Raw genomic sequence first — 15409 nt, 5'->3', positions numbered from 1 at the left:
AGCTCCTCTTTCTCCACACTGAGCGCTTCGTTCGACTGGGTTGCTGCCTTGAGTCTCTCGATTTCCTCGTTCTTGCTGGAAACCTCCAGAGCCAGTTGTTCCACTTGAGTCTGCACTTTCTCTAGCTGTTGTGTAGCCTCTTGAGCTTGACGCTCAGCCTTCTCCACCTTCCCATTCGTCGCATCTGCACTACTCATCAGTTGCCGGTTCTCCTGAGCTAAGCGCGTCTTGTCCTCCTCACTGGCCTTCAGTTTGGCCGACAGATCCTTCACTTCTTCGGTAGAACTTTCCCATTGCGACTGTAGCTTGAGTGCTCGTTCCTCCAGCTCGTCTTTCTCTTTACGAAGTGTACGCAGTCTCACTTCCAGTTGCGCCTGCTTGACAGAGAGCGCCTGACCTTCGTCTAGCAACGCACTGAGCTTCTCTTCCTTCTCTGCTAAAGCCATTTGAAGCGCCTGCACATCGGCACTTTGACTTTTGCTTGTGTCTCGATGCAGCTGCGTCAACTTGGCCACCTCTCGTCGCATGTTCTCTAGTTGCTCCGTTAGAAACTGCACGCGTTCCACTGCTGCGACCTCGCGGTGGCACGTCTTGTCAAGCTCGTCATGAAGCTCTTGGATCGTTGCTGACGTCGCCAAGAGTTGCGATTCTCTCACCTCCAGCTCCTTCCGAAGTGCTGCCACATCATCCGCCACGTCTTCACCTACAAAAACCTCCTCCTCCTCCTCTTCTCCTCCTTCTCCCCTTCTTCCCCCCCCCCTCCTGATCTTCACCTGCCTTTGCCTCTTCCACCTTCTGCACCACCTTTGGGATCTTCTCCTCCACTTCAACCTCAGCTTCAGTATCTTCTTCCTCTTCAGTCTGATCCTCGATAGGTTTCTCTTGTTTATCTTCAGCTTCTCCAAGCTTTACCAGGACGTCTGCGTTGTCTTCTTCCTCTTGTTTTGACTCGGTTTGCACTACCTGGGCGTCTTCTTTCTGCTCTTCCTGTAAGGTCTCAGTTGTAGCCTCACCCTTTGGCTCTTCCGTTATCTCCGTCTCCTCCTCTGGCGCCTCACTGGAATTTGCAGTATCCTCAAGTAAGGGGTCTTCAGCTTCGATCTGAGTGTCATCCGCCTCAATAGCTGTAACTTTGTCATCATCCTGCTCTCCTGATGATATGACGGGCACCGCTTGTGGCAATGGCAGGCGGGCGCCTGGCGCCCCCGTGACCACCTGGTCGAATGACTTCTCCACGTCCTCCCGCAGACTGCGGACCTGCTCCAGACCCTGCGACACTATGGACGTCACATTAAGCTTGGTGCCCCAGCCTCCCCACGCAGATGCCATCGCTCCTGTAGTTCGAGAAATAGAAATGCAAATTTGGATGAAATATTTCTTAGAGAAATAATAATGCTTAAAATGTAAATTTAATGTACATGTATTTAAATCCTATTAGTCTAAAAAAATATAATGAGTAATTTTCTGAGCCGAAAAATTAAAAACCTCGCTTATGCACGAATTCGTTTTTTTTAAAGAGGTTGAACATGTTATAATTCCTCAAAAACTCGCATCATTTGTTTGACGCGGACAAAATTTTAAAAGTATAAATCGAAGTAATTTGTTTTCACTTCAGTGCAATATTGTAAAGTTTAAAAAGCAAGAATGGAAAAGTAATATTTGCAGTAGAAAAAGAAGTTTTGAAACAATCTGAGTCGATTTACTGTCAATCCGGCCTGTCGCACACTCCTCTGAAAGTACAAGATTGGTCATACGAAAATACAAGAATCTAGGATGCGAACCGGTATACAGTAGCGATTCGAACAGTATTTAGTTGATAGATTGCGAGCATATGTGCAATAGAGAGATTGAGCATGGTTGCACGCATTCTAAGCCGTCAAATCTAAGGACTCGCAAACAGTAAGCTCTGAATCAGAGCGATTACTGATTGGCGGGAATCACAAATTTGAACTCATCTTCGCTTTAATTTGATCTAAGCCAATTCCGTTTCCAGTTCGAGAACAAGTGTGCGCAAGCCCGCTGCTGGACCATTAGAGAATAAAACGTCTCAACGGAGTAACCAACACTTCATTCGCGATATAGAACATACTTCAAGAATAATAAGACAAGAATATATGTGTTGTGGCAAATTTCCGGTCATGAACATTAGAGAACTTTAGTTTCTGGAATAGCTCAGGCTTTTTGGAACAATAATTTTCTTTGTCCAGAAATATATTCCACTGCGTTATTCCACTGGAATAAATTATTGGAATATCGATCGGTAATCTATCCGTCATTTATTCAGATTTTATCCAGATAATCGCTGCGTCATTCCAGAAACTAAAGTTCTCTATTGCTTCCCTTAGGTTGCTCAAGTTGAGCCGTGTCAAGTTGAGTGCATGTCGCACTTTGTTGAAGCTGTACAGCTCAGATTCCGAGCGGTATTTTTTTACCTGTCAAAATACATGCCATTTGATGGTTCTCTCCTCGGTATTTGACGCTTCCCCTTTTAAGTAAATCAGTCTCTATCGTCTCTTTTACACGAAGCTGTCGGTGAGCGCTTCCGTACCCAGCTGTTCTCTGTCGTGCCTCTTCCTCGCTGTCATTTCCCGAAAAGCTTCGCATCGCGCAAGTCAAATCTGCTGCATACAAACGTTAAGTGAGAGTCGCCACACAATGGCCAACAACCCGATCGAGGACGATGCTCGTGAGCTGCTGATCCTGGAGCGCCAGCGCACGGCCGCATTGGAGCTGGAGGTCAAGACACTGCGTGCGTCGCTAGTGGCGCTGGGCGAGTCGACCGAGTTTGAGGAGGAACGCATGACCAACCGTCTCATTAAGCGTCTTCATGACGTCAAGAGCGAGAAGGAGAAGCTGGCGCTCGAAGTGGAGCGGGAGGAGGAGCTACTGACGAACAATCTGCAGAAGAAACTCAACCAAGTGCGCAAGGAGAAAGTGGATCTGGAGAACAAGCTGGAGAACGAGCAGGAGTATATCGTCAACCGTCTCTCGAAGCAGCTCGAGACTGCGCGCGCCGAGAAGGAGCGACTGCTACAGGAGCTACAGAACGAAGACAATGGTGTACGTAAGGCGCTAGAGTCGCAGGTGGCTAAGATCCTGCACGAGAAGGTGCATCTGGAGAACGAGTTGGAACAGGAGCAGGAGTTTCTGGTGAACCGCCTGCAAAAGCAGCTCTCGGGTCTTAACAGTGAGCGTCGTCGTATGGAGCGCAAACTGGCGAAGGAAAATGTGGCGCTCATCGATCAGATGCGGCTAAAGCTCGACGTGCTCAAGCTCGAGTGTGGAGACGACGCCAACGCCTTTGCAGATGGCGTCAGCAAGATGCTGGCTAAGGCCAAGGAGCAACAGGCTAAGAAGGCGGCAGATGTCGTCAAGACAACTAAGGACGACATCAACATCCAGACATGGGCCGCTTCTTCCGGCTTGAATCCGCAACTGACACCCGAAGGACTTGTTTACCATCACATTCGTCGTGGCACGATGTGAGACGGTGACGAGAACCCTTTTTTTATCTTCTGCTGGATGCATGGACTGCAACAATTGGCGCTTTGGTTTCTTTTCTTTTTCGGTTGCTGTCGGCATCCCGACAAAACAAAAACAAAAATTCAGCTGAAACCGAAGGCTAGGAGGAAAGGAGCGAGCACGTGAACGCTTGGATGGTCATTTCGAGAATAGCGTCGCGGAAGCAGAAGACGCGAACGAGAGCAGCAAGCAATTTCAATCTTGTAACATATCAAAGTATTGCATGACCATTTTATGAGTGGAGGACGTTAATTTACATTTTGTAAAGTACTACTGGACATACTACGAAGTACTACTTTTAAGATTTCTACTTGAAGAAGTAAACAGCAGTACGAGTCTGATTAAGTAGTTGTCGTTGATATGCTTATTATAATTTGTAATGAAGAAAACATATACAGCAATTTAGATAAATGACTTACGTACACACCTACTTAGACCTAGCTGTGGGCTTTCCTAGCAAAATGGTCACTTACAATGCCTGCCGCACCATGTTCTTTTGCGCATCCGTCAACTTGGTGGGGAACTGCACGTCAAATTCCACCACCAGGTTACCTCGCTGCGAGGGTCTCTTCTGCAATGGCATTCCTTCGCCAGCAATCACAATCTGCGTGCCAGGCGCGATAACTCCTCCAAGAGGAACTGGCACCTCGCGTCCGTCCAGCGTCTTGATTGTCAATGTGCCACTACCCAGCAGAGCGTCGCGGAGTGACAGCTTGGCGTGGTACAGCAGGTTGTCACCGTCACGTTTGAACTTGTTGTGCGGCTTCTGCTTGATAACGAACACGATGTCTTGAGCAGGTCGGCCGGGTAGAGCGTCGCCTTGACCCTCGAAAGTCACCTTCGTGCCGTCCTTCCAACCTGGCTTTACGCTGATTTCCAGTATCTTCTGCTCCTCGCGCATTTGGTTTGAGCTCGGGTCGTGTACCTTACGCGTGATCTTGAGCTTCTTTGTGCAGCCTGTGTACAGTTGCTCCAGTGGCACTTCCAACTCACTTTTAAGCTGCTGTGCACGTGGCTGTCGCTGCTGGCCGAAGGGATCGTGGCCTCCAAAGCCCCCGCTCCTCATGCCACGCATGCCACCAAAGCCCATGTCGCCGAACATTGAGGCCATGGGGTCTCTACCCTCAGCCTCGTGAAGATTGGAGGTGCCGAAGAATTGCTCAAAGATCTTAGACGGGTCTGTGGAGTGGAAAGAGAAGCTTCCGCCCGGGAAGCCGTTCGTTGACGTCGTGTACGTGAAGCCTCCAGGCATTCCACCCATTCCATCCATACCACCGGGCACACCTCCCTCGGGTCCTTCAGGTCCAGCAGGCTGGCCTTTCAGCCCCTCTTCGCCGTACATGTCGTAGATCTCGCGCTTCTTCTTGTCGCTTAACACTTCGTACGCCTCGCCGATCTCCTGAAACTTCTTCTGGGCCTCGTCACTGTTGTTCGGGTTCTTGTCTGGGTGCCACTTGAGTGCCAGCTTACGGTACGCCTTGCGCAGCTCGTCGTCTGTGGCGCCCTTACTCACGTTCAGGGTTGCGTAGTAGTCCTTGCCCATGTTTGTGTTGGTTGTGTTGCGTATCTTGCTTTCGGGTTCTTCTTTGCTTTTTGTGGCTTTTTCAATTGTGGAATCAACTGTTGAAGTGAAATGCAGCTCTTGGTGTCGCGAAAAGGTGACTTCGCGAAAAACACTAGAAAATTCGAGATCATTACTGTTGATTGGCTGAAAACAAAATGGAGAACGAATATAATTGGGAGATAGCTTGAGACAATCTTCTAGACTTCTCCGGCGCTCGCGCGCACGCTCTCGTTCGTGCTTGCGCAACATAGTGATGAGGACATTCTCTCGCTTTTTCCGGTTGACGCGATAGTTGGATCTGCAGCATCATACGGAAGGATTCGGACTCGCGGTAGCTGGTCACAGTTTTCGGTACATCGCCATCGTCACGTGTGCTGCCATAACGCGACATGAGCTTGGCACCGCGCGATAAATCACTTGGCACTTGATCAAGGGGCAAGAGTCAGCAACTGGAAAGTCAACTCCACGGTGAACACGACCAACCTTTTAAACCGCGGCTCCTGCAGTCGGCATCGGCCAATGCCACCAGCTTCGGACAGCGCAACTCTTCTTGACAACCGGAGCACATTTCCTGCAACAGGCATACTATCCCGGTAAGTTCCTATCCCAACAACTCTGGCAAAGGGAATGCAGTCATCACTCTGGACGTACGACTTTTTCCAGCCCTCGAACGACTTTCGAGCAATGACAAGCGCTGGAAACGCGAAGACAGAAAGTTAGGATCGCGAATTGGTCAGCGGGAGTAGACAAGTGCTGAAAATTACTCAACGTACTTGAGAATTTGACGCTCTGTCTTGGACCTTTTATTCAGCGCGGCTATCGTTTTCATACGACAACACTCCCGTCCACGGATGGTGGAGAGGATATAGTCTCCAGCAGCATTGATCGTCTCTTGGCGCCGCCGAGGTTTGGTATCCCACGGCAACTCGACGATGCCTCGAATAAATACGTCCACTTTGTCAGGAGCTGCCTGACAATAGAGATAGCACACCGACATGTTGATTCGTCGTACGGACACGTCCGACGCCCGGTCTTCTGTCTCTACCGACTTCATTAACTGAAACCCGAAGCGTTTCCCCGCCGTGACCATAGAGTCCATGCGTTCGACCCAGCACAGCTCGTCGGTGAGTCCTGGTATGTGGCTAACCTTTTCCACAAACTTGAAGATGCAGCTCAACGCACCGATCCAGTACGGAAGCATCTTGAACTGTGGGGTGGTGTGAACATTTTGCGCGCGCTCGGTCGCCAAACCGCATGTACAGTCCGTCCATAATCTCGTCTAGTGTGCCGGGCAGCGTGCCGCCTCCAAAGGCACTTACCATCACAGTACGCAACACTCCCAACGAATCGGAACTACCGGTACTGCAATCGCTTGGAAGTGAGTGTCGCATGCTGAATGAGGATTCGCGTAGCTCTACACGCTCCGTGTACATATCAATACGGCAGCGTACGAATTCCATGTACTGAAGCGCCGTCTTGGCGATAATACCGTCGCTTGAGACCACGAAGGCGCGCAGCGAGGCAGCTTGGTCCTGCTCATCGTCCGCCATGGCCAAAAGTGATTCATTTATTCTGAACCGGTAGGTACATCCAATTATTGAACAGCGGGCTTTTAAAATGAAGCCATCGAATCGTCTTTGGTAAAAATTTACTGATTTACAAAAATCGGTTTGTTTAAAGACAAACCATTTTTTGTTTAAAACATTTTACTACAGTATTGGTTAGCATATCTTGCGCCTGTAAGTAAAGCTCCCGTCGTTGCAGATGTGGCTGCTAGAGCTCTACTCACTATTTTCGTCACCAGCATTCACCGAGTCTCTCGTGTTGCGTACATGTATCGAGTGAAGAGTTGTTGTCGCTCGGCGAAGTTCGATATGGTAATTTATGGGTGACGCTCGGGCTATAGCATGTGTCGGTGGCGCTCGCTAGTGTCAGTGACGCTCAGACTGTGGTTTAAACTGTCGACCTGGTTTATGGAACTCTTATTACTCGTTGCTTGGTGGCGTCCGTGTGGTGTTGGAAACCCCAGGCGAACTCTAGCTACAAATATAGCTAGGAAGACCCACAACAATATGTCGCTCAGAACGGCAAACGATGGTTCGTGTGGACCTGAAACTTCCAGTTCTGTCCTTGCATCGGTACAGACTGAACCTAGCAAACTACTTATATAGGCCAACCAGTAAAAATGATAACACGCTACTGGCACGAGCAAAGCCAGTAGGTATTTTGAATCTCGTTGGCCGTTTGGGAAGGTGTGGCGACGGCTCAAGTGTTGGTTGACATGCGAAGAGATCCATAACGGATCGTAGTTCGATCTCATCCACGGTGTGACAGGTGGGTAGAGCTACAAGTCGCAGACAAGTCTCTTGCTGGTGTTCTATACACCATCGAAAGTGGATGCTACAAGGCAGCACGCATACCCAAACAAGTGCTCCACTGTTTTTATGACTATAACAATCTAGGTCTATCGCGAACGACTTTGGCGCACGTATACAACATTTCGAAAATCGATATTAGCTGGATTAAGGGTTAAAAAGAATCGGGGAGATTTGACCGTGCTACGCCGATGCCCATCGGAAGCTTACCCCAGAGCTGCGGCCGTGGCTGTTTAACCTTACCAGGAAAGTCCACTTGCGTACTTTGATCAAGCTCAGACCGCCATCAAGCAACACCACAGTGTAAGTATTTCGAAGACGTCAGTGTGGAGGATACATCACGACTTTGGATTGACGTGTAAGGTGCTGAAACGCCGCGAGATCCACATCAAAGAGTGTGGTATATTTTCCGGTATACTGAGGAACTTAATCACATCACTTGGAACTACCGAAACAATGTTGTTTTGGACGAAGTTATCAAAAAATATAGAGAAATGGTTAGAAGAGGGGCTACGCTCTACGAGGTGAGAAAGTGGCGATACGCGGTGATTTTCAGCGAAAGCCTAGGGTTTCTATATTGGCTTTCAGAGGCGTTAATGACATCAACGACTATTTCGAGACTGTCGGGGCCTTTGGTCGTGTCTATTTCGTGAGGAGTTACCAGGGAATTTGCGTACGCTAAGAGAGCCAACGTTCGCACTTACCCTAGATCGAATTCTGTGTGGTTATTAGGCGGAGCGAATAATTCACCGCCATCTTGAAACTGCCCCATACCTGAGAAGTCTAGGTATAGTGCCAATTCTCCTGTGTACTGCCCATGTTTAATACTATTGAGTCCATGTTTGGCCACACTAAAGCAGCATTCCGGTACCACTATAACGAGTCTAGAGGGCGTGATTTAATGCCGACACTGTCACAACGTTTCGGTGGTTCGAGAACTTCAAAATACCGAAGGTCTTCAAGCACTGTGGTGTTTCAGAAATATGGGAGACTAGTGAAACGGGTAGCTATGGAGATCCGTTTGGGTTTCATATACGTGATGTATAGATTTCGATGCGTGCTGACCTGATAGCTTTGCATATCGGCATCCCTAAGTTTTGCAATTCTTCATTTTTCGTGTTCCAGATGTCCATATTCTGGTACATATCCACAGTGTTCAGCAAGTATCAGCGCGTACGCGGTCTCACTTCTGTCGCTCACCACGCCATAGGCGAGTCGGTCACGATGGGCGTAACCACGACGATTACCGCGGGTCTTTCGATCCTGTCCCGGACAGACCTTCACGACGACTCCTGCGGTCGACTTGTTTGATGATGACATCTTTACGCCTGAGCTATTGCATCAGGAAGAAGCTGTACGGCAGCGAGAACATCGTCGAAGCTCACAGCAGTCTCGAGACGACGTTGAGTGCGGACATCGTCATGAAGAGGAGGCGCAACGTTGAGCTGCACTTGATGACGAACCATCGCGGTCAAGTACGGAATAATTGACGTCATCATGTGATCGACTGACGCCTCTGTGCTCTCAGCCAGCATGGCACGCAACGAATCCTCGTTGAGTGGTGGAGAACCATCTATAGGCACAGGCGGAACACTAGGAGCCATCTCCGTGGATTCATTGGCTACAGGAAGTGCTGCGGGAGCTGCAGCAGGAGGTGAAGGGTCCGGAACAGGAAGTACCGGAGTTTCAGTTGATGAAGGTGCAGTCGAAGCAGGTAGGGCTATGCTGAGGGTCGCTCGAAACCTTGGTGCCGCCCTCCTGTGAAACAAGACGAGGCATATATATGGTGATAAGCAAGGTACCGATGATTCACGAGGAAGATGTGGTGACTTACCACCAGCTGCTCACGCTCACGTCATCGGCAAGGTTGGAGACACTGGAATGCTTGAGACGCTTGGACATCTTACGACTTGATGGCGAACTGGAGAATGAAGAAATGTCACAGCTGGCTCCAGTACCGTGGCTCTCATTGCGACAGGGGCAGCTGTGGTGTAGTGAGCCTTCTCCAGAGGTGCGGATAATCGCCCGTCAACAAAGATGCGGCCCCGTTGAAGATGTTCAAGCGATGAACCCTCAGTCACATGATGTACGGTGACTCCAAGGTGCAAGAGACTCGACGGTGTCACTACCGAACACTCAATGGATACTGGATACGGTCAAGATGTCACTCAATCCAGGCTGTATTTATTATTTGTAATAGAGTGGCCGGGTTCACATTCAGCGGACAAGAATTACCCATCTAAGGTACGAACTATCGGTGGTGGTTGGGATGAGTTCGCGGAAGACTCCACGACTCTTTGAAGGCACGTTTACCGTCTGATAAAGGGGTGCGAGCTGTTAAAGATGCGCATGCGATAGTGCAGACGACGATTGGCGTGCAAAAAGGTCCGCAACCGATCATAGTTCACTTGATATTTGTAAACATAATTAGGATTCTTATTAGGAATAGACCCGAAAGGGCAAACATAAATACAGAACTGAACTTCCACTCAAGCACACAGAGCGGCGTCCGGCTTAAAGAGACTGTGTGTGTATTGGCCGATAACTGTCGAAAGGTTTACGTGACGGCTTATTGTTGCCAATTTACACGACTGGAAGTGCTTGTATAGCATTCCTTTTTTTTTCAACCGAGTGTTGAACACTCGGTGCCCTCGTAAAAGGCATACCCGTGCCTGGTACCCTCCCGCTGTTGGAACCACGAGGATTCATAACACCAATTAGCTTTGCTCGTGCTAGTAGCGTGTTCTTATTTTTACTGGTTGGCCTACATGTATATAAGTAGTTTACAAGGTCCAGTCTGCCCCGGTGCAAGGGCAGTTCCTGGGTCTTCAGGTCCGCCCGAACGATCGTTTGCCATTCTGGTAGACGTATTGTTGTGGGAGCCACATAATTACATTTGTAGCTAGAGCTCACGTGGGATTTCCCAGCACCACAATACTGGTCGTGGGGCGTCGAGATCGTAAACGAAAAACTTGTTACTGTGCAAGCGATCAGCCGTATACTGAAGCATCACAGCCAGCTACGATGCGACGAGCTCGCTTCGCTGGACTTCAAATCCTGCATGGTTCGCAATGGATCCTACGATAGCATCTACCTCTGCAGTCAGCTGCCAGGCTTCGTGTAACAGACACCTAAAGACAGATGCATCGTCATCCTTCTCACAGTCCTGGAAGTAGCAGCAAAATTCAATGTAGTTCACAATTGAGCGCTGGAAGAGCTTGATTGTGTAAGCTACACGCGTACCACAGTCCCACTTTGTTGTCAACCTTGGAAGGCTGTACAATGTTTGCACGTCCTCCAGACGCAGGCAACGCTGTTCAGTGCAGAAGTAGCTGTTCAAGTTACGAACACGCTTAATCAAGTCCGCCTTTCCTCGAGCACTCCACTGACAGTGCAATAGTAATGCTCGCGCTTGTAGGTCGCTGTGGGTGGGTCGTACACCGTTACAGTATCTGTGTTCTCGCGCCTTCCCATCGTGTGCTGCAGGCACAGGTTAGAGAATACATTGTGCAGTCGGTAGGCACGGACTTCTCGAGCAGTTTGAAACCCTGAGAGCACGGGGGGGTGTATCGGACCCCGCCAACTGCGTCATGGCGTTAAAATCGATGCCGTACAGTCCGTCAACCGAGCGCACGCTGCCGTCTCCATTTCCACGGACGCATGTAGCTCATTGGCAACCGTGACAAGTAAAGCGACTTCTCTAAAAATTCCCGCCTCAACAATCCAGCTCACAGACATTCCAAGCTCCCCCGTTTTCTATTAGACGTGCTTCACGTGCCGTGGTGTAGATAAAGAAATGGAGAGTGACGGGCTGCAGCAAACTCTCGCAGCAGCAAACGGGCCTCCGAATTTGTCAAATATAGCATCTAATAAGTCTCGAATGTCATAGCAGACAAGATCTTGGCGCCAGCATCACCTGTGGGCCGCTGGATGAACTGCTTAAAGGACTCAGTCGCTATTGTGTTGAAAGGTAGCCCAGATGAGACTAGCCAGTGGGCAATATACACGCCGATCTCCTTCTGCGTCGGTGCCCAGAGCTTCTGGAGGGTACCGCGGTGCTTCATCGGCCGACCTTCAATCACTACGGGAGCAGCTCATTTGTTTTTTTTGCACCCGCGTCTCGCTAGTGAAATCGTCGAGGCGGGTGGCTGCCTTCTTTAATCGCTTCGACGCCTCTGCTTGGCCGATCAGGTGATTACGGTGGAGTGCGTACATGGGATCTTTGGCGTTTGAGAGCGGTGCAGCGCACGTTCTCACGCCATGGGCGCAGCGTATGGATTGCTGGTGAATTCTTGAGTGCACGAAGTGCACACGGGTGTAGCTTCCTCGCCGTCCTTGGTCTCGAACGGAGTGACCAAGACGTGCAGAACATCCCATACCCATAACGGCTTCCTTCCTGTCGATAGTGGCGAACGGATAGTATAATGCCGAACACATCGCCTGACAAATCATTCGTCATAGTCAAGTCTATAGTTGAGGACATGGATCCCACAGGGCTCCCCGGCTCGGGCCAACGAAAGCATCGTCTGAGTCGTCATCGGTGCCGATGAGTGGCTTGAATCAGAAGGCTGTCTTGCATACGAGGGCTGACTTGACAGGTCATACAGACCTTGGCCACCGAGCTCACTCTCAACAGATGGTGAAGTCATCGTTTTTCACCTGTAGATGCAGACGGCAGTACAAAATCGATCGGAGAGCTTGCCCGAGACGTAATGATCGGTGTTTCAGATGTGATGAGCCCCATGCCCGCACACGACGTAGGGGACATCACCGACAGGTCAGGACGGGTACCGTCAGTGCTGGTTTACTTCATTGGCGTCTTAGAAGTTTAGTTATTGATCTTTTGTGCGGCTGGTATATTGCAGAATGAATTGGTGCGCACCAACGTCGAGATCCCGAAGTACGATATATGTGGTGCTGGCAATTCCACCTATACTCTAGCTACAAGTGTGAATAGGTAGTCCCCACAACAATACGTCTACCAGAATGGCAAACGATCGTTCGGGCGGACCTGAAGACCCAGGACCTGTCCTAGCACCGGGACAGATTGGACCTTGCAAATTGCTTATATAGACCAACCAGTAAAAATAAGAACACGCTACTAGCACGAGCTAGAAGGTGTTTTGAATCCTCATTGTCCCAACAGCGGGAGGGTACCAGGCACGAACTTTACGAGGGCACCAAGTGTTCAACACTCAGCTGAAAAATAAAAGGAATGCAACACGCAATCCCAGTCGTGTAAATAAGCAAAATAAAGCCGTCACGTAAGCCTTTCGATAGTAATCGGCCAATACACACACAGTCTCTTTAAGCCGGACGCCGCTCTGTGTGCTTGAGTGGAAGTTCAGTTCTGTATTTATGTTTGCCCTTTTGGGCCTATTCCTAATAAGAATCCCAATTATGTATACACATTTCAAGTGAACTATGATCTGTTATGGATCTCTTCGCATGTCAACCGACGCTTGAACCGTAGCCGCACCTTCCCTTACGACCAACGAGGATTTGAAGCATCGCCTGGTCTTCGCAAGAGTCGCTCTAACCGCCACCAAGCGTTCGTACCGTCGCTCCCCAGTTTAGTGTCACTGAATGTGAATCCGTTCGTCCCATTGCTACCAATACAAACAGACTGAGCAGCATTTCGGTCTCAGTTGAACCCCAGCGAGGGTTCGTTAGTGACATAGTCGAGTCTTTGGCGCCTCGAAGTCTCTTCCTGTCAGCTGACCTTGGGTTCGTAGCTTGAACGTCTTGAACCTGGTCATGACCCTTTTATCGGATAGTCCTGGGCGATTCCCGCGAAAACACTACACAACATAGAGAAGCCTTGCTATAATTATTAAAGCCCCAGTGTGACCGAAGGACGATGGCCGCTTCCATCCTTAGGCCCTGATTGCGGCTAGCGCCAGCTAGCTAAACAATATGCAAAGCTTCGATCAGGAGCTCAAAACGATTGAACTGGAGATAGAGCATTGATAAAAAGAACAAGACGCCCAAGGATCTCCAGAATTTTTTTAGCTGCGAGGCTGTAACGGGGTACGTTGCCCTAAGTGTACCCTGGTTACATGAAGTGTGACACTTCACACTTCAGGTGTATGACACGTCATTCTCCGGGATATTTGGTACAAGGTACCAAGGTCGCTCAAAGCCAACCATTGGTCAAACGACATTGCATTTCTATAGGTAACTTATAGTTTGTTTTAAACCCAAACTTTATCTACCTATAAATATACTCAGTTTACAATCTACCTTATTTAGGTCACTTCGCTCTCTTTTGAATAAAGAGGGGACCTGTGAACTGCCGTTCACTGAGAGTTTGTATACTCTCGGAAGATAACTTCCTCTAGCGCAAGGTGCTGTGTGACCCCGTCACACTTGGTAGCACTAGTAGTCAATCCACGCCACCGCGGGTAGACTACCTGAACCTCTCCGAAGCTCGTTGCCATGGATAGGAACGACTTCTCCCATATAAACGACTCTCAGTTCGAGTCGGTTCGGAAGATGGCAGCATCTTCGGGATGGAGGCCCTGCAGGGCCAGGTGGTGTCAGCACCGGCTGAGCAGCTCGAGCGCGTCAATGCGTTCGACGCGTACGAGCAGGGCCTCATCACGCATGTGCGGGAGAACCTGCAGGCTCCGGCGGCGGACGCAAATCCGCCTCAACCGAAGCCAATACGGCTGAAGGTTAAGCCATATGAAGGGAAGGAAGGCGAGAACCTTCACTTCTGGGTCCGAGAAGTAGAGCTCGCGATGGACGCGGCTCTGATCAAGACCGAGCAACTTCGTGTTGCTTTTGCACTCTCCAACCTTAGCGGTCGTGCTAAGAGTTGGGTGTACACACGGGAAGCAACATCCCCTGGATGTTTCACATCCTGGGCTCAGCTGTGTGAACAGCTTTGAGCCGCGTTCCTCCCGGCGAACTACGAGTACCGCCAACGTTCGCGCTTCCTCTCGTGTAAACAAAGGAGGCGCGAACTGCACGAGTATGTGCAAGAGATACGGGAGCTCACGGCGTCCCTAGTGGGGAACCTACTCAACGAACACATCAAGATGACTGTGTTCATGGACGGCCTTCGAGTGGGCCCCGCACGCACTCAGCTGTTCCGGGTGCAGTCAAGCACTCTTGAAGAGGCGATTCAAGTGGCTCTTCAAGAAGAGTACAGCCATCGCCAGGCGCGTACGCCGGCCTCAGCATGGTCTGGGAGTTCCTTGTCGGCTCCCGGTCGAGCAAGCCCCAACGGACCAGTTCCCATGGAGCTCGGGTCCGCCGAACAGCGTGACATCCGCTGCTTCGGCTGCGGGAAGATGGGTCACTTCAAGCGCGACTGTCCCGCGGAAAGACTCCGCAGACGGTCCTTCCCCAAGCCCGTCCTCAAGGGTCGCTGGCAGAAGCCAGGATCCCGGGAACAGGGGAACGCCGGGAACCAGTAGGGGCGGGGCGCCCTACTGGGGAAGAATTAAGTCTTCGTGATGGGTGCGCGGGTGGCGCGTATTACGGGGACTTAGCCCCTGAGAGTCTTCGCACTCTCGAATCGGCGAAGAGCAGCGGCGGGTTGCTCGTACTACACGGATGTGTACGGGGATACGATCATCCCTTTAGAATCTTGATAGATTCTGGGGCGTCGAAGAATTTCGCACGCCGCCAGACGGTTGCTCGCAACAGCAACAAGCTGTCCGATGCTTTAAGAGAAAGCAAGGGCAACGGGACGGTGTCAGTGCGACTGGCCGACGGGAAGGTCGTCACTGTCCCCAACGTCCAAGTGAATCTGGCCGTCAAGTTTGAAGACTTTGACAGCCTCAAACAGTTCACTGTTCTCGATACGGATCCATATGATATGATCCTGGGCATGCCCTGACTTGAGAAGCACGAGACCTGGATCGAATGGCGAGGCAAGGCAATCGGTGCCAGCCGCCCTGCGCAGTCCGACAGAGCATTGGTGAGTCATATTCCCACC

The 15409-nt window shown here is 50.3% G+C and overlaps 3 protein-coding genes across 3 annotated transcripts; 1 reads left to right on the top strand and 2 right to left on the bottom strand.

Moving 5' to 3' along the window:
• Window positions 1–2595: 2595 nt before the first annotated feature.
• Window positions 2596–3486, top strand: PITG_17401 (uncharacterized protein; the record flags this gene model as incomplete). Its single annotated transcript, XM_002896674.1, has 1 exon — window positions 2596–3486. The coding sequence occupies one exon, from the start codon at window positions 2656–2658 to the stop codon at window positions 3484–3486; it is 831 nt and encodes a 276-aa protein (XP_002896720.1).
• A 372-nt stretch (window positions 3487–3858) lies between these two features.
• Window positions 3859–5128, bottom strand: PITG_17400 (uncharacterized protein; the record flags this gene model as incomplete). The annotated part of the gene is made up of 1 exon (XM_002896673.1): window positions 3859–5128. The coding sequence occupies one exon, from the start codon at window positions 5063–5065 to the stop codon at window positions 3992–3994; it is 1074 nt and encodes a 357-aa protein (XP_002896719.1).
• A 594-nt stretch (window positions 5129–5722) lies between these two features.
• Window positions 5723–6176, bottom strand: PITG_17399 (uncharacterized protein; the record flags this gene model as incomplete). Its single annotated transcript, XM_002896672.1, has 2 exons — window positions 5723–5780; window positions 5851–6176. The coding sequence occupies 2 exons, from the start codon at window positions 6174–6176 to the stop codon at window positions 5723–5725; spliced, it is 384 nt and encodes a 127-aa protein (XP_002896718.1).
• Window positions 6177–15409: the final 9233 nt, after the last annotated feature.

The sequence above is a fragment of the Phytophthora infestans genome, genomic scaffold, assembly GCF_000142945.1.
Source record: "Phytophthora infestans T30-4 supercont1.54 genomic scaffold, whole genome shotgun sequence".
In the NCBI taxonomy this organism is placed as follows: Eukaryota; Oomycota; class Peronosporomycetes; order Peronosporales; family Peronosporaceae; genus Phytophthora; species Phytophthora infestans.
The sequence above is the reverse complement of the archived record's forward strand: the minus strand, read 5'-3'. Positions and strand labels throughout refer to the sequence as shown.